Source organism: Arvicanthis niloticus, chromosome 4 (assembly GCF_011762505.2).
Source record: "Arvicanthis niloticus isolate mArvNil1 chromosome 4, mArvNil1.pat.X, whole genome shotgun sequence".
In the NCBI taxonomy this organism is placed as follows: domain Eukaryota; kingdom Metazoa; phylum Chordata; class Mammalia; order Rodentia; family Muridae; genus Arvicanthis; species Arvicanthis niloticus.
Window position 1 is genome coordinate 83,046,032 of NC_047661.1, and position 22,275 is coordinate 83,068,306.

General features: G+C 37.3%; 1 protein-coding gene across 3 annotated transcripts in view; it reads right to left on the reverse strand.

The window, feature by feature from the left end:
- The window catches only part of Magi3 (membrane associated guanylate kinase, WW and PDZ domain containing 3), a 220,974-nt gene that overhangs the window by 34,158 nt on the left and 164,541 nt on the right, over positions 1-22,275 (reverse strand). For all 3 annotated transcript variants that reach the window (XM_076933049.1, XM_034499901.2, XM_034499902.2), the window contains exons 7-12: positions 16,140-16,197; positions 10,854-10,948; positions 8,566-8,754; positions 5,206-5,802; positions 3,628-3,659; positions 87-243 (exon numbers count right to left, since the gene is read on the reverse strand). In XM_076933049.1, the coding sequence (XP_076789164.1) occupies positions 87-243; positions 3,628-3,659; positions 5,206-5,802; positions 8,566-8,754; positions 10,854-10,948; positions 16,140-16,197 (1,128 nt within the window). The remainder of the gene's footprint in view (positions 1-86; positions 244-3,627; positions 3,660-5,205; positions 5,803-8,565; positions 8,755-10,853; positions 10,949-16,139; positions 16,198-22,275) is intronic.

Sequence of the window (22,275 nt, forward strand, 5' to 3'; positions counted from 1 at the left end):
TATGTTTGTAAAGGATGGGAGGGTTCCAATTTTAATGCAAATTGATCTTGTTACATACTCCCCTGAAATATTTCACAGTTACTTACGTTTATCTTCATACAAAGTCTTAGATCTCAGGTAGACTTCAGAAGGATCCAATTTCGGGGATCCTGATCTGAGTATGCTGGGTGGAAAAGGCATAGGCTGGGGAATAGGCTCGTTTATAGTCTCCAAACTTCCTGAATTTTCCTTCGTCTCTGTTTTCTAAAATCGAAATAAAAGGGCTTTCCTTAGTACTTTAAAAATAAGATGGTTGGTTACTTTATAGAACCATGGTGTAAGTTGTGGGTGTTAATTAAGCAGATTGCATAGGTGGCAAAGTTACAGAAGACTGGTTGTATGTTCACAGACTCACTTACACAGCCATGTCTATGTGGTTAAAACATATTTTTTTCCTTATTGGATATTTTATTTACATTTCAGATGCCATCCCCTTTCCCCGTTTCCCCTCCCTAGAAAATCTCTATCCCATCCCCCTTCTCCTTTTTGCTTTTATTCTATTTTTTTTAATGTTAATCAAAGGCTTTGTAAGTTTGGTAATGCTCAATAATAAGATGCCCATACAATCAGAAGTGTAACCCAATACCCAACCTAGATATACCAACTAACTTTGACTGGCGGAGACACACAAATATCTGCCTCCATGTTCTAACCCCCTCTCTCTTGTCACCTAGCTCCTCCTCTCCTCTTTCTCCTCTCCTTACTCCTCCTCTTCCTCTCCTTACTCCTCCCACCTTAGCTCCTCCTACATATCACCCTTCCTGTTAAAATATAACTTTTCTCTTAAAATACAATTAAAGCATAACTATACCAATTTGGGTCAGTAAGGTACAAGATAGACCTAATACCCAGTCCATCATTTTGTTGACTAACCAGAATGCCTATCATCTCTCCTAACTAAAAGACTTAGTTCTGAACCTGGCTTTTTCTCTTGGCTTTAGAATGAATGTCAGCTGAAAACCATCCTCTCAAATCTTTTCTCTCAAAGTAAATAGCAAGGATTGGCTATGAGACTATAAGTCTTCAGCCCCTCAGAAATCCAGAATGACTGAGTTAACTGAAATTATGGGAAGCACAAAGCATAGCTTCTAAAACTTAGCCAATTTATAGAGACCGCTGAACACCTGGACACTCCCTATACTATAAAACATTGGAGCATCCAATCTTCAGCCTTCTGGCCCAGAATCATCTGACAGACCTAGTGATGCAGAATTATTAAGGGCTGATTACTCTGTCTTGGCAGATATAATCAGTCGACTATTCTGCAAGTGTGTCCTTTTCTGGGCAGTGATTTGTCTGTAGATGAAAAGAGGCAATTCTTGCCTAGTGGCTGTCTCACCACAATTGGAATAACTCCAAAGATGCTCAATTTCTTCTTAGAATCCAAGACAGGAAGCTGCCAGGAGCAGACAGGTCTCTAATCAAAATGAACATTAATACAGAAATGTTTGTAACGTCAATTCTGTGGACTTTTGACGTTTTGAAAACCAACTATCCGTGTAAAGTAATCTGGACTGTTGTCTGTTAACTCCTCTCAGCTATTTCTAAATAAAATATAGAAAACACCCAAACAATAAACTCAGAGTCATGAATTTGCTATAGGCCCGGTTAAAACATATTTAACTTTTATTATTATTATTATTATTATTATTATTATTATTATATTATTATTATAATGATTCAACTGAAGGGTTCTGGTTTTATGTTTAAGCAGTCTTATCCTTTCCTTTCACCACCAAGACACAAAAAGACTTGGAGATAAAGATAATTAAGTACACGGTAGCTTCTAAAGAAAGCAAGAGGAAAGCTTCACCTCCCACTCAGTAGCTTTAATTCCCAGTGACAATGGATGTTTAAGATAATATTCTTTTAAAGAAACTGGGTTGGGAGTGTTATGCCTCCTGATGTATGGCAAAACTTCTACTGGCCAATGCAAATCCATCTAGGAAAACACTCATTTTGGCCAGTCAGTCAGAAAAAAAAAACCCAAAATACAAATATAACTTTCCCAAAGCAGTCAGGCAGTTATTTCTTTATTTCATTCATCCTCACTATCATTGCTCTCATGATTTATGGTGTGTGAATGAGTGCACAGAGTGAGGTCAGAGGACTCCTGTCAGCAGGTCAGCTCTCCTCCCTGTAGGTTCTTCCATCTAACTTAGGTTGTCAGGCTGCCAGAGCAAGAACTTTAATCACTGAGCTATGTCACTGGCTCCAAAGTGAGTTCTTTAATAATAAATTTAAATACAAACTTCGAAACTAGCCTAAAATGAAAGTTTGAGATCAGCTCTGCTCTCCTGGATTTTTGTTGAGAGGAAGAGCCGCAGGCATATATAATTACTAACGCTGACTAACAGACAGCAGCTTATAAGGGAGTACTGAAAGGTGAATCATTCCCAAGTGCCGTGTCACAGAGAACCCCTCACTGACCTAGACACAGTGAGATGGTAGCAAGGTGACAGTCACCTCCCCTTCCCCCACAGACTCTAGGATTCTGTCAGCATCCATAAAGGTCACCAGAGCCTTCCATCATTGTCTTCAGTGTCACCATGCAAGGGAATTTACTATGAAACACAGAACTAAAATGGTTGCTAGAGGAAGGAGAGGCATGCAGAAAGTACAGTGCAATCTTGACTGACGGGACAGAAAGAACCTCTGCTCATGCTAAACGTAATGGTACAGAGAGCCCATAACAAAGCAGGCACTAAATGAACCCCCCGCCCCAATGCATGCCCTGATCCATTCAACAGAAACATTTGCAGACTTGGAAAGGAATTAACCTATTTAGTACTATGTGGTCCTTCCTTTAAAAACCTAAGACTTTTCATAGAAATCAGCTTTCTATTCCAAATAAGACAATCATCAACTAAGCTGAGGTTTTAAGTATAACTGTCATTATATCCATGTAAGTACCCACAAATGTATGTTATGCCTAGTAGAGTTTCTTCCACAATAATAGTGCTACTCGACATAACCATTTTAATGTCTATTTTCTCCATATGGATCTTTAAGTAGGATTTTCAGTTATTCAAAGGAATAACAAAGAAGACACAGTTTCAGATCCAATAGTCTTATCACTTGATATAAAAAGATTTAGCTCAGAAGGCAACAATTATTTTGCAAGGTTTTGCTTAGTCTTAAATTCAGGATCATTTAAGTCTGGGGATTTATAATTTCCATGAAATTATGGTCAACTAGTGTGTGGTCTCCTTGGGTACCCGCAAGAAGATGTACTAATGGCTTGCTATCTGTCCTAATAGTCAGCTACTTCTTCCCTGGCTTCTCTGTAACAAACTAAAAAAAATGTTTCCACAGGTTCTTCAACTGCCCAGTTTATGACCTTGAGAGTAGGGCCACTGGTAATCTGGGCCTCTAGTACTCTTCCAGTAGCAAGCATTAACTAGTCCAGCACAGCCTTCAAAGGGAGTTTCTTACCAACATCTGGGGTTTCTGATCTAAGTCTAGGGCAATATGCCTCTCTCTGATTTCTCACAGCCATTTTCATAGCAAGGAGCTGCTCTGCAGAAGGGAAGAAGGCAGCTTGTTCAGGGTGTGAGAAAAGCACTGGAGGACCACCATACTACTCACCATTTTGGCAGTTTTGGTTGGTGAACAAGGACCTAAGATTAAAACAAAACCAAAATTTAAAAACAGAAAATGTTCCTAGACCAAACATTAATAATGTCTATGATGAAACTTAAATTCTATCTAGTATCAACTATGTGTCAGGCATTAAACATCTATTATCTTCAACTTCACAATATTCCTTAGGCATAAATGCTAGAACCATTTAATAGTTGAGGTTCTTTAAATCACACAAGTAGTAAGCAGGAGGCAGAAAACTGACATCAACACATCTAATATCAAACGATGGCCCCTGTATTATACTTGTTAGAAAACTCTCAAGCACTCACAAAGATATTTCCTCTAAAGATCTGTTTATGTGTTTATTTTGAATGTGTGTGTATGTGTGTGCATGTATGTGTGTGAGTGTATGTGTGTGTGTGTGTCTGTGTGTGTACTGTAGCTTGCCATCTGCTTTTACTACTTCTTCTGATTCATCTGAAACAAACTAGAAGGATGTTTACAAAGGTTTTCAATTATCCACTTTATGACATGGAAGACAGGACCGTTAGTAATGTGTACACATGGAGGCTAGAAAGTTACTGACTGTCTTCCTCTACCACACTCCCCCTGTTCCCTTGAGGCAGAAGCAGGGTCTCTACCTAAACCAGATGCTCACATTTTCTCAGGTAGGTTGGAAGTCAGTAAGCCCCCACAACCCTTCCTTCTCCACCCCTTCTGAGCTAGGCTTACAGGCATGCGTGGGTTGCCTGGCTTGCCTGCATCTGAGCCCCACTGAGCCACCTTGTTAGCCCTATCACAAAGATGCTCTCTAACCTGGCTCTGAGAACACAGTACTGTATCACTTGGAAAAAACACCAAAAGGGGTCAAAGAAATGAGAATAATGAAAATCTCTCCTAAGATGTAAAGTAATGTTGTATCTCAAATATAAAAACTTAGAATCAGGGTGATAAGGAAGAAAGCCTAAACACTAGTCATTCGATGGCATGGACTTAAGAAAGCCTGTTGAAATACAACTTTGTAGTTAGTCCTTAAAATTAGATTCATAATGTCTAGGAAAAGTTCATGTCAGTTGATAACCTTAAAAAATGAGAAATTTCACATTTTTTTCACATAAGCACTGTGAGGTTTAATTAACACAGGCAGATCATAGAACTTAAGATATGGGTCAGGTTAACACTTCCCTGGTGTTTTACTCATACACAAAAATGTTAGCATTTCAATTCCCTAGTGTAGTACAGAGTTCCCAATGAAACACCACAGGCTAAAAAGTCAATTTCTATTATTGTTATCAATAGAGAGAATGAAATTAAGAGGATATATTTTATTTGATATAGCATAGTACTATGACTTTCTCTAGTCATTAAAATTATATATCAAATTTTAAAAAGACTATCATGGGGAAGAAATGATATTCATAATGGACATGAATGAAACCACCAATAATCAACACAGAGCTAAAAAATATACTGCTGCTGAAACATGCAGACGGAGCTGCAAGGATAATGCACAGGGAAATCTGCCTGGCCTGTAAGGGAGGGTAATGCTTGGAATGAGGATCACTCTGGGGTGTTACTCACCTCCTCTTAGGATAAGCAATGGAACATCTGCACCTACTGGGAACTGCTTTAGGACTTCTACGACTTGGAGATGTGTTAAATTCTGTACATTCTGATGGTAAATTTCTTTGATGATATCCCCTTTTTGAAGGCCTTGACACCACTGGCTATCCAATATCATTTTCACCTTCTGTCCAGTTGGGCTGTCAGCAATTGCAAACCCAAAGCCTTTGGGGCCCTTAATCAGGGGGACAGTCACTAGTTCAGGCTGGGAGCTGCCTGATGATGCCATGGATGCTCTCTGCTCGCTTGAATCTGATGGTCCATTAAGACGATCACTGGCCAAGATTTGTCCTGATTTTCCATTCTGATCCAAAACCATTGCTCCCAGTTTAAAATCCTGAGTATTCTCTCCCTTTGTTAAAGACTGTCCATTGATGACAGGGGTAGCAGCAACAATGTCCACAACAGGATCCTCACTGTCATCAGGAAGTGGATAACCGCGGCATAAAGTAAGGTTGACATACTGGTTGACAGGTACCAGTTGAAACATCTGGACAACATCTGCATGGGTGTGACCAAGGACACAGTTGCCATTGATGTCTACAATAACATCACCTGATAAAATATAATCATGTTAAAATATTAAAACCATCAAACAAGTTAATCTTTTTGTTGGGGGAAAGGGAAAAAACAAACTCTGAAACTACATTTGAACTCTAAAACTCTCTAATTGTTCTTAAGTGTTGAAAAGAGATTTGCAATACATATATTTGCTATGACTGTGCTCTAAAAAATATATACAAATATCTGCATCTTTTAAGATTTATTTTTAGGGGCTGGAGAGATGGCTTAGAAGTTAAGAGCACTGGCTGAACTCCAGAAGTCTTCAGTTCAATTCCCAGTACCCACATAGTGACTCATGACCAACTATAAAGTGAACTGATGCCCTCTTTTGGCGTGCAGGTGTACATGCAACAGAGCACTCAAAAATTAACTTAAAAAAAAAAAAAAAGATGAGATTCAGTGCATTCAGGGTGGTCATACCATCTGCAGACACCAAATCCTGACACTATTGTTGATGCCAAGATGTACTTGTAGATAGAAGCCTGGAATTGCTGTCTTCTTTTGAGAGGCTCTACCAATACCTGACCAATACAGACGCAGGATGGGACCCCAATCGAAGAGCTAGGGGAAGGGCTGAAGGAGCTGAAGGGTATTGAAACCCCATAGGAAGAACAATATCAACTAACCAGACCATCGAGAGCTCCCAGAGACTAAACTATCAACAAAAGAGTACACATAGAGGGACCCTTGGCTCCAGTTGCATATGAAGCAGAGGATGGCCTTATCTGGCATCAGTGGGAGGGGAGGCCCTTGGTCCTGTGCAGACTTGATGCCCCAGCAAAGGGGAATGCTAGAGAGGTGAGGCAGGAGTAGGTGAATGGGTAGAGGAGCACCCTCGTGGAGGCATGGGGGAAGGGGAAGAGGGGGAATTGGATGGAGGAGGTTATGGAGGGGTAACTGGGAAAGGGGACATCATTTGAAATGTAAACAAATAAAATGATTAATAAAAAATAAGACAGTATACTCATATACATAAAATAAATACATTTTAAAACAGATGTTTTAATATTCTCATTTACTTGTTCTGAGTGTGTGTCTGTGTCAATGTATACGTCACATGTTTGCAGTAGAGACCGAAGACAGGAGAGGATGTTGGGTTCCCTGAAGCTGGAGTTACAGACAGTTGTCAGCTACTGGGAGGTGAGCAACTTGGGCTTGCTGAAAGGCCAGCAAGTGCTTTTATACACTGAGTAATCTCCTAAATGTCAAACTACTAATTACCTTAACATCAAAGTGTTATAATTTCAAAATTCAAGTCTATCATTTAAAACTCCTCCAAGTTTTATTGTAATTGTTAGTGTACTTTCTGAGTCATTACAAAGTGGCTATTCAAAACTCAGGAAAGTGTGGGTATTTAGCACACATGAGAAAATAACTCTACTGGCTACTAGTATAAACATGTTATTCTCAAATGACTCTTACTCATTCTAATTTTTTAAAAAAGAGGAAGATTAGAATGATACTAGCTTATCACCTATTTTACTTTAGGATCTTTTCTGTAGATTATTATTATTGTTATTATTATTATTATTATTATTATTATTATTATTATTATTATAGTTTGATTTCAAATCACAAAAGCAGCAGCAAAAACAAAATCAAGACAAGCAATGATTGTATTTTTAAGATACTGGAAGGTGAAATTAATTAATTTTTATAAGATTTAATTTTGTCTTCCTCTCATAATATTATGCTCATTTTATAGAGTCATTCCACAGAATCTCAACAGTTGGCAAATTTTTTAAAGCAGCACCTTGACTTTTGAAATTAGTTATCCAACAACAAAATAAAATTTCATTCTCTCATCTATTTGCTTTTATTTTATATAATTATTTAAAAGGTTACTGACAAATAAAGGTAATTTAATTTGTTCTTACACTGAGACTTCAAAAAATCAGGGGACATGGTGTTAAAAAAATGTTACATAGTTGGGGCTGGAGAGATGGTTCAGCCCTTAAGAGTACTGGCTGCTCTTCCAGAGGACCCGGGTTGAATTCCCAGCATCCACATGGCAGCTCACAGCCATCCCTAGCTCCACTCTCAGGGGATCTATTGCCCCTCATCTGGCTTCTTTGGATCTCAAGCACATACATAGAACACACACATATATGCAGGCAAAAATCCATATACATACAAAAATTCTTCAAAAAGTACTCTATATCAAATAATCTTCTAAGATGATTATCAAATATCCTTTCTTTCTTTCTTTCTTTCTTTTTTTTTTCTTTTTTTTTTTTTTGTTTTTGTTTTTTTGTTTTTTTGAGACAGGGCTTCTCTGTGTAGCCCTGGCTGTCCTGGAACTCACTCTGTAGACCAGGCTGGCCTCAAACACAGAAATCCGCCTGCCTCTGCCTCCCAAGTGCTGGGACTAAAGGCCCAGCTCAAATATTGTTTCTTATAACCAAAGTATTATCTAAAAATTATACAAAAACAAATGTTAATAAAAATATGTTTTCTCTAACAGTTTCTTATTATAAAAACAGCCAGACTTCAAACTAGAAATGTATTTAATTTGGGGATAAACTATTTAATACCGAAATCTGAAGCTTCAATAATATATACTGTCTCTCTCTCTCTCTTCTCTGTCTCTCTCTCTCTCTTCTCTGTCTCTCTCTCTCTTACACACACACACACACACACACACACACACACACACACAAACACACCCACAAACACACACACACCCACACCCCTCTTTGATCTAATTTTCTTAGTGTATCACCACTCTTCTAGTAATTCTGACATCCGTTTTACCTGGTGCAATTTTCCCGTCCTGAGCGGCAGGGCCATCTTTGAGCACATTTTTTACTTGTAGAAATTCATCAGGCCTATCTCCACCAATAATGGTAAAACCAAAGCCCATTGTGCTTTTTTTCAGTGATGCTCGAACAAGGACACCTTTAAGTTGGGAGGGGTCCCGAGTAAAGTGTGCTCTTTCCACATCTGGGTCAAAATAAGAATCAGATTTAAAAATAAAAATTACATTGAATAAAATGTATACAGTCAATCTTCAATATATTTGTATAACTTAAGTAAAAATAATAATGATAAAAAACATAAAGGAAAGGAAATCTCAGAAACTCTGAAGGTACAGAGCAGTTAGAATTTAAGTTAAACTAAATCTTTGTGGGGCAGCGAGGGAAGTCAATATAGTATCTTTGTAAGAGTTCCTGTCACCTACTTTCTCTCTGTTTTGCTGTCGTCTTTGTGCTTTCCCTCATCAGACTAGACTACAGTTACCTCCCTCCATTCAGCTTTGCTTTCTGTAGTTTCAGTTATTTGGCTGGATGAATTCCGAAGATATTAAATGAAAATAAACTATAAAGTTTACACTATATCCTGCTCTGAGAGGTGTGGTGAAATCTTGTGCTATCTTGGCTCATTTCGTCTGGTATACAAATTGTCCTTTCATCCAGGTGTCTCTGCTGTATATACTACCATTTGGCAGCTGCTTAGTAGCCATTTGGTTTTCAGATCAACTCTTGTGGCATTACAGTACCTATATCTAAGTAATCCTTGTTTTACTTAAAGATAACAACAAGGCACAAGAGTAGTATGATTCTGAAATATCAAACAGAAATTGTAAAAAGTTTCCATTAGGTGAAAAGGTTAGGGGCCAGAGAGAGATGGCTCAGTGGTTAAGAGCATTAGGTAGGTACTCTTGCAGAGGACCTGGGTTTAATTGCCAGCACCCACATGGTGGCTCACAATGTCTGTAACTCCAGGTCTAGAGGACTGAACACCCTCTTCTGACCTCTGTGGGCACTGCACATATGTGCTACATAGACATATATGTGCATAAAATGCAAAACTATCTTTTTAAAAGGTTAAATTTACCAGAGGTGTGTGTGTACATATATACATATATGTGTATGTATATATATATATATATATATATATATGAATATGAAAACAAGAAACACAGTTTATGTAAGCTTTAATGCTCTTTATACAGTTTTAGACATCTCCTGGTAGTCTTAGAATATACTCTCATCAGATAAAAGGTCACTCCATACTCATTTATCATGATGAAAGTTATCACTTATTGATCACCACATAACAATTCCTACTATAAGCAATTTGTATCTACTTATACACACATTAACATAAAAGTACCCTCTTCCTGAGATACCTTCAATGTCCTGAGGAAGGTATCTCCAGAGGAGGGTATTACTCTTAATTATAGATGAGACTAATATAATATATAGAGACATAAAGATTTTAGGGAACTTAACCAAAGTTCCATAGTGAGATTCACACCTGTTCTTTAGCCAGCACATTTAACAACTATTCTAAATGACACTTCTCACTACATATTATGACCATTATCTACCAGACTATGAATTCCTGGGGATAAAAACTGACTTAATCTCAAAAATTTTTAAATATATAGTGACTAGTAAAGCATGAGATGTATGAGAAATGCTCACAAATATCTTTTAAACTGAACATGTCTGCTAAACTACATGAAAAGTTTAAGGAAGGTACCTATACTTTGAAGAGAAACTAGAAGAAAGAACTATATTTCTCATAGGCAAAAGAAGTGGGTTATACTGTATTCTACAACATAAGCAGAGATGCTTGGCTATAATAGGACATAAAAGAAAGGAAGGTGACAAGGGAGCATAACACCAATAAAATAGGGCTATAGTCTGGTAGATTTATTTAGCACTGATTACTATTGGTTGGTGGAGAATCTTGAAGATTAAATCTACATATTTGACTTAAGTAGTTAGCTCAGAAGCTATAATGGATTATAGAGCTAATACTGAGCCTGCTTCAAACACAAAGAAACAACTTAGTCTTCAAAGTCAAGCCTCAAATTCATACAATTTTATATTTCTTATTTAGTCATGATAAGCATTTTAGTAGTCTTACAATGCTTAGATTATTTTGTAAAAAAGATTATTTATATCTTTTACAGAGGTAACACATTCTTTGTTGAACTTCAAAGATTTAGCAATAAAAGGTTCAAATTCATTTTTATTAACTCAACATAAATATTTCATATTTTACTAAAATGAACAAATAAGAAGTTCTACCTGTTTTTGCAGAATGAATTTCAGCCTGTCCTATCTGCTTTTTCCTTTTGGCTTCCTCCACTGGATTTTCAAACTGAGTTTTCTGGTTGAGATGACTGTAAAATAAAGAGAAATGTGCAGTTCAGGTTTAGATGAAAGAGTTCTATTTATTTTCCTAAGTTAAAACATGGTGCTGCTCCATCATGAAGACTAAGGAGTATGTTTCCTTAGAAATGGAGCACAGCAAGGCTGAGAGAGAGAGCAGGAAGACCACAAGATGACTAGATGTCAAAGGTGCTGAAGCTTATGTTAGTACTTCTCCACAAACCCAGCAATGGAACAACAGTTTACAAAACTACAGCAAAAATTCTCTTCCTATGGCAATCACAAGTACTGGCCAGCTAATCTTTTTTAAGGCAATTAACAACAGAACAATCTGTAACTTTCTTCAGAATAAATCAAGCTATCAAGCTACTCTTGAGAATATCAGAATGTAAGGTCTCTAGAGCATTACCCCAGCACATTACTTTATTCCCTTTCTACAGATTTGCCCATGTAAATTCAGCACCACTAAAGAAAATGACTTTTTTTTCTTATATTATAGAACAACTCTGGTTTTATACTTTAATTTCTTCACAATTGCATAACAAATCATTTAAATAAATATAACATAAATTCAGTGAGCCTTTGTGACTGAGTACATTCACAATAGACTCTTTGAAAGTTTAGAACTCTGGAGGAAAGCAGAAAAATGAAGGGCGCCTATTGGGCAGGTGATTACCCAATAGTCATCAGTAATCTACAAGCTTCTACATGTTACACAGGGAATGTAGCACTGATATTATAGCAAGCAACTTAAGTGACAGTAACTTAAGAATTGTGTTGTGGCAAAAGAATAAAAACTAAAAATGATGTTTTAAACCATGATGAGGCATAATTCAGAGGCTACATGATCATACTCTACCAGGTAATAGTGCAAAGATATTGTAGCCAACTGATGTTTTCCACTAAAATCTGCTTTAACAAGAAATAAAATTATTGAACACCAACAATTAAACATCAAATCACAAGAATTTCAGGATATAATTATCTTTATATAGATCAATTATTATACAATCTATATCTATATAAACAGGGACACAAATAATGCTTCTGCTTCATGTGCTATTAATGGCAAAAATAAGGAAAGGAGAAACACAATAAAACAAGCAACTATTATAGCAAAGGATGTTACCATTCTTTGTCCTTTGGACTGTATGTGTCTAGCGTGTGTCACATGTGTGCTGGTGCCCTCGGAGGTCAGAAGAGAGCACTGGATCTCATGGGGCTTGGTTTCCAGGTAGCTGTGACCCAACTAGGGCCATCTGAAAGAGCAGCTCATGCTCTTAACTCACGAACCATTGCTCCAACTCTACTCCATACATCTTAACTTTCAACAGATGAAAATTTTAGTATTCTTAAGAAAACCCCCTAAAGATTAGTACTTAGAAGGAAATAATCCTGTGCAGGGGAGAACTCTGGCTGCCTTTTTATATCATTAGCTAGAATGACTCATTTTGCCACACTGGGTTTAGAACAACAAAATAGTGATTTGTATTTCTATTCTTTGTGTAGTGTGCAAGAAGAGAGTAGAAACATGAAAGTTCTTAGATAAAGGAATATAAGATTTAATGGAGGAATCCATTGCATCTACTACAATACTAGACCGTATTAAAAAGCCACCCTCCATACAGAACAACCAGTGAAGTACTCTTCACTTTGTTATTTATAAGCGCATCTTAAGATGAGTGGATTTATTTGTCCTACCATGGAGTAAGGACACCCTCTAAGCAAAGAACTTCATGAGTATGGGAGGAGAACATTATAGATCATCAGTAAAAAGTTCGGAAGGCAGCTAGATAAGCATGATTAAATACCTAATATATGATTTGCAATGTTATCTGCATTACAATTTTGTGTTTAATACCTAGATTTCAAAAACTCATCTCAACAAATTCATGAAGAATAATTGGATATATCTTTTGATTGTTACCTAAGGATATTACAATTTTTAATGCAATACAACTAGGGCAATACTTCTCAATATGAAAACATTTCTTGTCTACTGAGATAGCACAGTTGTTAAAGGTGCTTGCCACTGATCTCAGGGACTAACATGGTGGAAGAAGAGAATAGTCTACTGTGAGTTGTTGTCTAACCTTTTAAGCATGCTGTGGCATGCCCTCCACCCCATTTTTAAAATGAAATATTTCTATAGAAGGCCTGCCATTAAATTTTAGAAGAATTTTCTTTTTAAAAAGAACCATTTCAGAATCTCATCTTCTAAAATAAATACTCACAAAAAAAAAAAAAAAAAAAAAGAAAAGAAAAAAGAAAAAAAAAAAAGACTGAAAAAACACCACTGTAGCTAGCTAGTGTTACTACTTCAAGATTCCTGCCAAAAGCAATCATGGTGCCATCTGGTCTGACAATCTAAGAGAGCCAAAGAATAGCCATTCAAGTAGCAGCTCTTTATCTCCACCAGTAAACTCACTGAAGATTACCACAGTTGAAATTCAAAACCCAGTTAATCTGGGACTGAAGCCACACTCTGTAGCACAGCTGACTCCACGCTAATGTGCATCTTGAGTACAGTCTGTTCTTCTAAAGCTAATGAATTATCCTCCTGTAAATGAGTTTGTTCTGAGAGCAGTGGAGGGCTGTCACTTATACCTCAGCTGGTTTCACACCTCCATGACAACGTGGAGTGGGTCACTTTAGGGTGTGCCTTAAAGCTGCTTCAGTGCCTTGCTTAATGGGAACCAGGTCATCCAGCCAGACTAGACTTTACAACAGGCAAACGACTTTCACCTCTTGACCATGTATTCAAATTCACTTGGAATGGGAAATAATGAGAATCATTGTTTCAGAATGTTCAGCCGTGTCCCTGGCAGATAATAGTTGATTGAAGCCCAATTTAAACAGGCTAAACTGCAAGGGAAAGAAAAATCCCACACAGCCCTTTCAGTCAGCCTCCAAATCTTCTCTGACTTGAAAAACAACAGCAAAACAAGTTTCTTCCTCTAACTACACATGCCTCAGGGAAAATAAAAATACCAGAAGAGCTGCTGAGTACTTTGCATATCATACTACAATTAGCAATGTATTAAATAACACAATACAAACAAAATTAGTAAAGATTTTCAAAGGAATCAAACCATTGGAAGCAAAGCAGTACATTATATACCCACAGATAACTCTGAGTTCTTTAGGATACATACTGGCTTTTCAAAGTCACTTCAAGCATCTCAGTGATGCAGTAACAACCACATATTAGAGACCACAATGGGGGTCAAAGATATTTACTTTAGGGATAATTAACAGGAAATGCCATTGGTTTACAACTATTAGTATTGACAATCATAAAATTAGAAGATTTTTTTTAACTTCCTATTTTTCCAGGTAATAGTATCATTTTTGCTTTTGCTTTGTCATTAATATCAGCTCTTATTCGTGTATCCTAATTACCTACTGAGATACACTTGGCTAATAAAGAAGCCGTTGAACTTTAACTGTGTTTGTTCTCTGAGAAATGTGCCCTCAGCTTTTTAACTCTCAAGAATTAGTTAAATAAGGCTGATTTTTTTTTCCCCTAACAAAATCTCAATTGTTTGATTTTACCAATAAAGACTCAGGACCCAGATGCTGGGGTGAAGGCCTGCTAGCTCAGAGAGGCAGAGAAAGCACCCAGCTGACCTTCTTCCTTAGCACACGCCCCTTAATGAATCCCCTCTCTCACCTGGTCTCAGAAAACATCTTTCAAATGGAATGTCCCTCCATTCCACTTCCTGTGCATCTCTCTGTCCATCCTCCTAAATCCCTTGTACTCTCTATGGTTGTTTTCTTAATAATCCTATGTTTACTTCCTCTCAACTGGTTGCTTGCTCTGCTTTTTGACCTATGGTTGACTTTATCTATCTGTTTACAATATTCAGGCTGAAAGTTCTTGAATTAAAGATGTGTACTAAGGCTGAACCACACTACAACTAAAAACATTTTTTTTCCAGGAAATAACACCATCTCAGAATTCACAGTGTGTAACATAAGATAAATTCACTTCACTTACAGAGCTTCCTTATGGTTGAGAAAAAAAATAGAGGGCCCTCATTACTCCAAATTTCCAGGTAACAATTGAGGTTTATAATATAAAATTTCCTGCATTAACACCTAAGGTTAAGATCGCATCTGCAGCATCCAGAAAGTAGGCAATTCTGGTGGTCTGAACAATATAGCAATCAGATAAAGGGGGAAAGAAAGCTCAGAAGTAAAGATGGCCATTAACAACTGTGTGGCATTCCTATTTGTTATATACAGTCTCTGTTTATACAGTTCCTGTCTGTCATATACAGCCTCTATCTGTTTATACAGTTCCTACCTGTTATATACAGTTCCTGTCTAATATATACAGTTCCTGTCTGTTATATACAGTTCCTGTTATATACAGTTCCTGTCTGTTATATACAGTTCCTGTCTGTTATATACAGTTCCTGTTATATACAGTTCCTGTCTGTTATATACAGTTCCTGTCTGTTATATACAGTTCCTGTTATAAACAGTCTCTGTTTATACGGTTCCTGTCTGTTATATACAGTTCCTATCTGTTTATATGGCCACATAAAAAGCAATCTTCACTCCTTGAAAGAACACTACACTTTCTAGAACTCCTTAAAAGAGAGTACACCTTTAAGTATATATATACCTTTATACTTTGGATTAGTATATTGCAATGACCTTAAGGTCTTTAAATTGCTTTTGGAAGTACACAATGGTACAGAGACCATGGGAGTTCATTCACCCAGGGTCTATGTACTGCCTTCCTCTTTGAAGAATGCAGTAGTGAGGATAGCTTCTCCAGCCATTGGTCCTCACCATCATTTTTCTATTTCCTTTACTGCCGTTTCCATCCTACACTTTCTTGTTCCTTCTCCCTTCTCTGCTTTCCTTTGAGATGGGTCTTTCTACTTTCTTAGGCTCATCTTGAAACTCTGACTCAATTAATCTCCTTCTTTACCTCTGGAGTACTGGGAGGACAGGTATGTGCTGCCACTCTGGACTCTCATGTTCTGTACTGAGAAACACAAAGACAACTTCTGGAAAGCTAGAAGTCAGTGCAAAAAAAAAAAAAAAAAAAAAAAAATGTTCCTTCCTCTAGTTAAAATAGCCAGCAAATCAGGTCACAGAAACATAAAATGCCATATTTAGAATTCCCTAGAGCTGTATAGAAAAGGAAAACATTTGGGAGACTATTAACTCAAATAACAAACTTACTCAACATAGTATGTTCCATATTGAGGGTCCTCTATTTTCTCCCAGCCATACGGAAGCTCTGTAAACAAAGAAAAAAGTAATCAGTGGTGAATGTACCTTATTAAACTAATATTTGAGAGTTAGAAAGCTGAGGGCTCATTTTTCAGAGAACAAAACACAGTATGAGTAGCTTCTTCATTTGCCAGGTGTATCTCAGAAGGTAATTAGGACATAGATCAAAAAGTGACATTAGCTGGGTGTGGTTGTTGCATGCCTTTAATTCCAGCATGCAGGAGGCAGAGGCAGGTGGGTTGCTTTAAGTTTGAGGCCAGCCTGGTCTAAATAGAGTTTTAGGCCAGCTGGGGCTCCATAGTGTCTGAAAAAACCCAATCAATAAAACATACAAAGAGCAAAAAGTCAACCAACAGAAAACCAACATTAAACTAAAAAATTTAACTTAATCAAAGACATAAAAATAATAGTTATTAGGGGGCTGGAGTGATGGTTTGAGGGTTAAATATATTGCTTTTGTAGAAGATCTGAATTCCATTGTCAGCATGCACATCAGGCTCACCACTGCCTGTAACTCTAGTCCCAGAGAGTACAATGCCTCTGGTCTCCTTGGGCACTTGCACTCATGTGCATATACCTATACATAGATATACATACAAATATAGGGTAAAGTAAAAACACAAGTTATTATAATAAACCACTGGTTATATTTCTTTTATTTAAGGTGCTTGATAAAGCTGGTATGGAACTCACCTTCCTTTAAATCCAATCCAAGCAGCACCAATTGTTACATTTTTTACTTTTATACATCATTATTTATTGTGTTCTGACCTAATTCTCAAAGAACCCAGCCTTGGACTTTTGCCATTTCAAGTGCACAGCCCAGATCTCTTTAAAGCCAAAGGAAGGATCTGCTTTTCCTAATGTTAACGTCAGCTGAGCATCTGAAAGAACTAACTTAATTACCAGTGCATTGTGTAATCTGTGTCTGTGTAATCTGCTTTGGTAACAACTATCTTACATAGCATTACGATGTATTATTAATTTCAAGTGGTTACTTAATAAAATATGAGAAAAACTTAAGTCACATTCAAATTTCTAATACTTGAAAAAAAATTAAAACATGACCTCTTCAACGTAAACTTCCTGAGCCAAAAATAATCCTCTTCTTTCCCACTCTGCATTCTGTGAATATTCAGGTTCTTTTTTTTGAATATTCAGGTTCTTAAAGAATAATTTTAATAGGCATGTATGGATTAAATTGTCAGGGATGATCCTAGTTAGAGGCTTCTGCCTCCTGAGTGCTGGGATTATAAGCATGTGACACCAAGCCCAGATGAGTTGAAATTAAAAAACATAAATCAAACAACAGCAAAAACCTACAGTTGTTGTACATTATGAATTATGATATCCTGTCCCTTTATATACTTTAAAGAATTCTGTTATGTTTATAGGTGCTTGCCTACATGTGTGCTTGCGAAGGCCAAAAGATGGTGTCAGAATCCCAGGAAGTTGAGTTACTGATAGTTATGGGTGCTAGCAATTGAATTTAGGTTCTCTGCAAGAATAGCCAGTGCTTTTAAACCACTAAACCATCTTCTAGCCCTGTGTCTCTTTATTTTCAATTCTTTTTTGGAGTGCATATGCTATAAATAAAATACATTAGACAGAAAACAGGCTTAGAATACATGAAAAGATTTTATGCCACTGACTCAGTTATAAAATGTCAACTTCACAAAATTTCCACTGATAAATTGACAAATTATAAACTATTTTTACTGTAACAAAAATTAATTCCGCATTCAGAATAAAGAGAACAGGTTATCAGCCTCTTGAAAAACTCCTGAATTACCTCATCTCTCTTCTCTAGCATATGTACATTTTTTGTTTTGAAAAATATTTTGATCATTTTATACATACACAGAATGTATTCTGATCATATCCCCCTCCTGGCATAACTCCTCCCAGATCTGCACTCACAACTTCAACCTTTTTTTTTTTTTTTTTTTTTTTTTTATTCTATACATAATTGGTTAGGGATTTTTGAGTTTGCTAAGTTTTTATGGTTCTCCTTTGAAGAACATAGTTGAATGTTGAAGTAGAAACTAGAAACAATGAAAACTAGAGTGTGGTGGTTAATCCTGTCAGCCTGAGGAGACCTGGGGCTAGCTAAGAAGCATGCCTCTAGGTAGGTCAGTGAGGGAAACTCCAAGATGTACAAAGGGGAGAAGAGTTCCACTCATCCTCTTCAGTGGGTGGTAGTCTCCCACGATACAAAGAGATCCAAGGGAGAGAAATCAGCACTGCTTACCAGCCTTCCCTCCCGACTGGTGAGGGTATCTATGTCCACTACTGTTATCCTCCCTTATTGACATGAGAGCTTAGCTTGGCCTTTCATGAACTGAGGACTAATGGCTCTTCATGAACCTTCTATCCTTCCAGCACCACACAGGAACAGCTGAAACACCAGGCCTTGTGGATTACAAGTAGCTGTAAGATCTGCAGCTAACTAGCTTGTAGACAGTCACTGCTGGACTACCTAGCTCCTATGAGTAATAGCCCATCTGAGCAAATCTCCATTAAATGTATACTGATTCTGTTTCTCCAACTAAAACCCCAACTAAAAAAATTATTGAAGTAGTTGAAATATGTGGAAACTTTAGAAAAAATATGAAGTGAGATATATTGCAGTTCACTTTGATCTGGTGTAGCTATAAAGCAAAGAGCAACTAGTTTAGTAGTTGTAAGGTTTCATCACCAAGTAACCATTAAATAGGTAGGATATTTTTGGATTATATTGTAAGAATACACAGTATCGCCAAAGTATAACATTATCAAGGAAAATTTTTCTCTTCATTTGAAATTGTCTTGAGATAGCATTGAAACCAAGCCCTGCTGAGTAGGGATTGCTTCTAAAACTGTGGCCAGATGGATGTTCTGTCTTTGGAGAGGGCTGGAGAAATGAAGAAAATTCAAACACTCTTTATAAAGGATGCATGAATACTTAAAAAAATAAAAGATCAACATAAGTATATTGCAGCATGAACTTGGAAGTTGTCTATTTTAGCACTTGAATTAGCAGCTAACAGATTAAATGCAGTCTTCCTTAGGAGAGCAAATGTGGCAATCTGTCTTCTGAGTTACTTTTCATAATTTTAAGTCATTACTACTGGTAGCATTAACAGTCTAGTGAAGGTGGTAATAGATTAAAATGGCTAGCGATTTATACATTTTCTAGTGGATCATTTTACCTATTTCCTTTCTTTTTTCTTTCTCCTTCCTTTCTGCTCTTCTTCCTGTCTCCTTTTTATTAAAAAAATATTAAGAACACAATGTGGTTTTAGGCCTAAATTAGATTGTACATAGGTTAGACGCTTCCAGGACTAGGCCCAGGTTAGCAGATATAAGCAGTAAGCTTTGAAGATGACAATTACAAGAGAATAAAAGGTACATTTACACAAAATACTACTGGTATAAACAAATGGAAGAGGAAGAAGAAGAGGAAGGGGAGAAAGAGGGGGAGGAAGAGGGGGAGGAGAAAGTAATGATAAAATGATTCCTAAAAATATTCTGCTGTACTCATAGATCGTCTTATGCAGACATCATCAGAGAAGCTTCTCCCTGCAGCACATGGGCTCATGTACAGAGACCCACAGCCAGACACTGCACAGAAAGTGAGAGACCTTGGAACACTCAGCCCTAAGTAGGCATCAAATCCCTCCACTCAGAGCTCAGGGAACCCTGTAGAAGAGAAGGCAAGAGTGTAAGAGCCAGAGGGGATGAAGGACACCAAGAAAACAAGGCCCTTTAAACAAACATGAGCAAAGGTTATATGAACTCAGAGGCTGAAGCAGCAGGGCTATACTAGATTATCTGTGTTTATATTATGGCTTCCAGGTTAGTGTTTTTATGGGATTCCTAAGTGTACAAACAAGTGGGTCTCTAATTCTTGTGCCTTCTCTTGGATTCTTTTCCCCTCTGTTGGTCTGTTTTGTCCAACTTCAATGGAATAGTTTTCTTATGTTATTGTAATTAATTTATATATATTTAAGAATGAATGGATGAATGAAAACCTGGCTGCTAGGGTAAAGGTTAACAACTGAACTGTTATTATACTTGCTGGGAGAGGGAAAACTGATTATCTACAATGTGACACTGGGTATATCATTCCAGGGCAGGCCTTAGTCAGTAGTAGTTTAACAACATATAATGGACTGGAGTTTGCTTGTTTTTTTTTTGTTTTTGAGAAAGAATTTACAGTTGTGTGGATAGGGAGGGGGAAAGGTTATGGAACTTGGGGGAAGGGAAGAATATGATCAAAATATTTTATATTTAAAAATGTTTTAAACAATAATAAAAAGAATATACTCATGCTTAAAACATTATAAGCATATGAAAAGGAGAAGAAATAAACATAGATATATCTTTTTTTTTCAGTAATCTTTTTTTACAGTCCAGTCATTATTCTCCCTTCCCCTTCCTCCCGTCCTGCCCTCTGATATTTTCTCATCCCATTCCTCATTCTCCCACCCCTGTCTCCAAAAGGATGCCTCCATCCCCTGCCCCTACTCCTGCTAGGCCTCTCTACTCCCTGGGGCCTCAAGTCTCAGGTTAGGTGCATCTTCTCTCACTGAAGCCAGACCAGGCAGTCCTCTGCTGTACATGTGTCAGAGCCTCGGACCTGCTAGTGTATGCTTTCCTGGTTGGTAGCTCAATGTCTGAGAGATCTTGGGGGTCCAGGTTAGTTTAGACTTCTGATCTTCCTATTGGGTCTCCCTCCTCCTCAACTTCTTCCAGCCTTTCCCTAATTCAACCACAGAGGTCCCAACCTCAGTCCAATGATTGGGTGTAAGTATCTTATTTTTTTAAGAAAAGGTTTCTCACTGAACATGAAGCTCATCTCACCATTCTGAGTAGGCTGTCCAGCCAGTGAGCACCAGGAATCCACTTATCTCTGACTTAAAAGACTTGGTAACAGGAACATATAGCTATACCTGGCTTTGATATGGATGTTGGAAACTCAAACTCAGCAAGAATTCCTACCCACTGAGCCATCACCCCAGCCCTGTGATTATTTTTATGATAATAAGAGTGATTAAGCAGCACTGTGATATGATTAAATCTACATTTGTAAAAAAAATTATGGGCCATCAGTAACGGGGAAGAAACAGATAAAATAGAGATATATAAAAGTAGTCATAATTAATAGACTAGATAATGAATTATGGAGGATGGACTAAGACGTTGGCAGTAGGAATGATGCAAATTGGCATGTAACAGAGATAAGGAAGTGACAGGATCTGACTACTACAGAGACTGAGGGAAGGAAAGAGTAGGACAAGAGGCCTACACATTCCTCAGTTTCTAGTTCTTATGGCAAAAAAATGATAGATGTATAATTACTTGTTTTGATGCAGTGACAAAACACCTAACAAGAATGACTTACGGAAAGAAGGATTGACTTGGTCTTACAATTTGAGGATATGGTCCATCTTGGTGGGGAAGGCACGGCAGCAGGAATGTGAAGCAGCTGAAGAGTTGTTTCCACACTGAGGAACTGGAGTTCAGCTCACCTTCTCCTGTTTACTCAATCTGGGATTTCTAACCAACTGACTATGCCACTCATTCTGGGTGATCTCCCCTTTCCTTCCAGAGAGATTAAACCTTTCTGGAAACATTCTCACTGAAGCACTCATATCAAATCCACCCAGGCTTAACACAAAGATTACCTGTTATAGCACATTATTAAGTACTTACTAATAACTAATATGAGGACATGATTATAAGAATTAAAAAATATAAAAAGATTTAGAGGAATTTAAGAGACAGAAGAAGCATTTAAAAATGTCTTAATACCATGTCTAGCACAAGTAGACATTAAAGAAATGTTTTTTAAATTGGATATTTTATTTACTTATGGTACAGATGTCATCCCCTTTCCCCATTTCCCCTCCCTAGAACCCCGCTATCCTATACCCCCTCTTCCTTTATGCTTTTATACCATTTTGATTACATGCATGTATTAAGGTCAGTTCTAGGTTGAGGGTCTAGCAATACAATAGATACAAATAGTCAAGGAACAAGCAATACAATAAACATAAATAGTCAAAGAAAAAGCAAGGCATTAAACCCAATTATATGAACA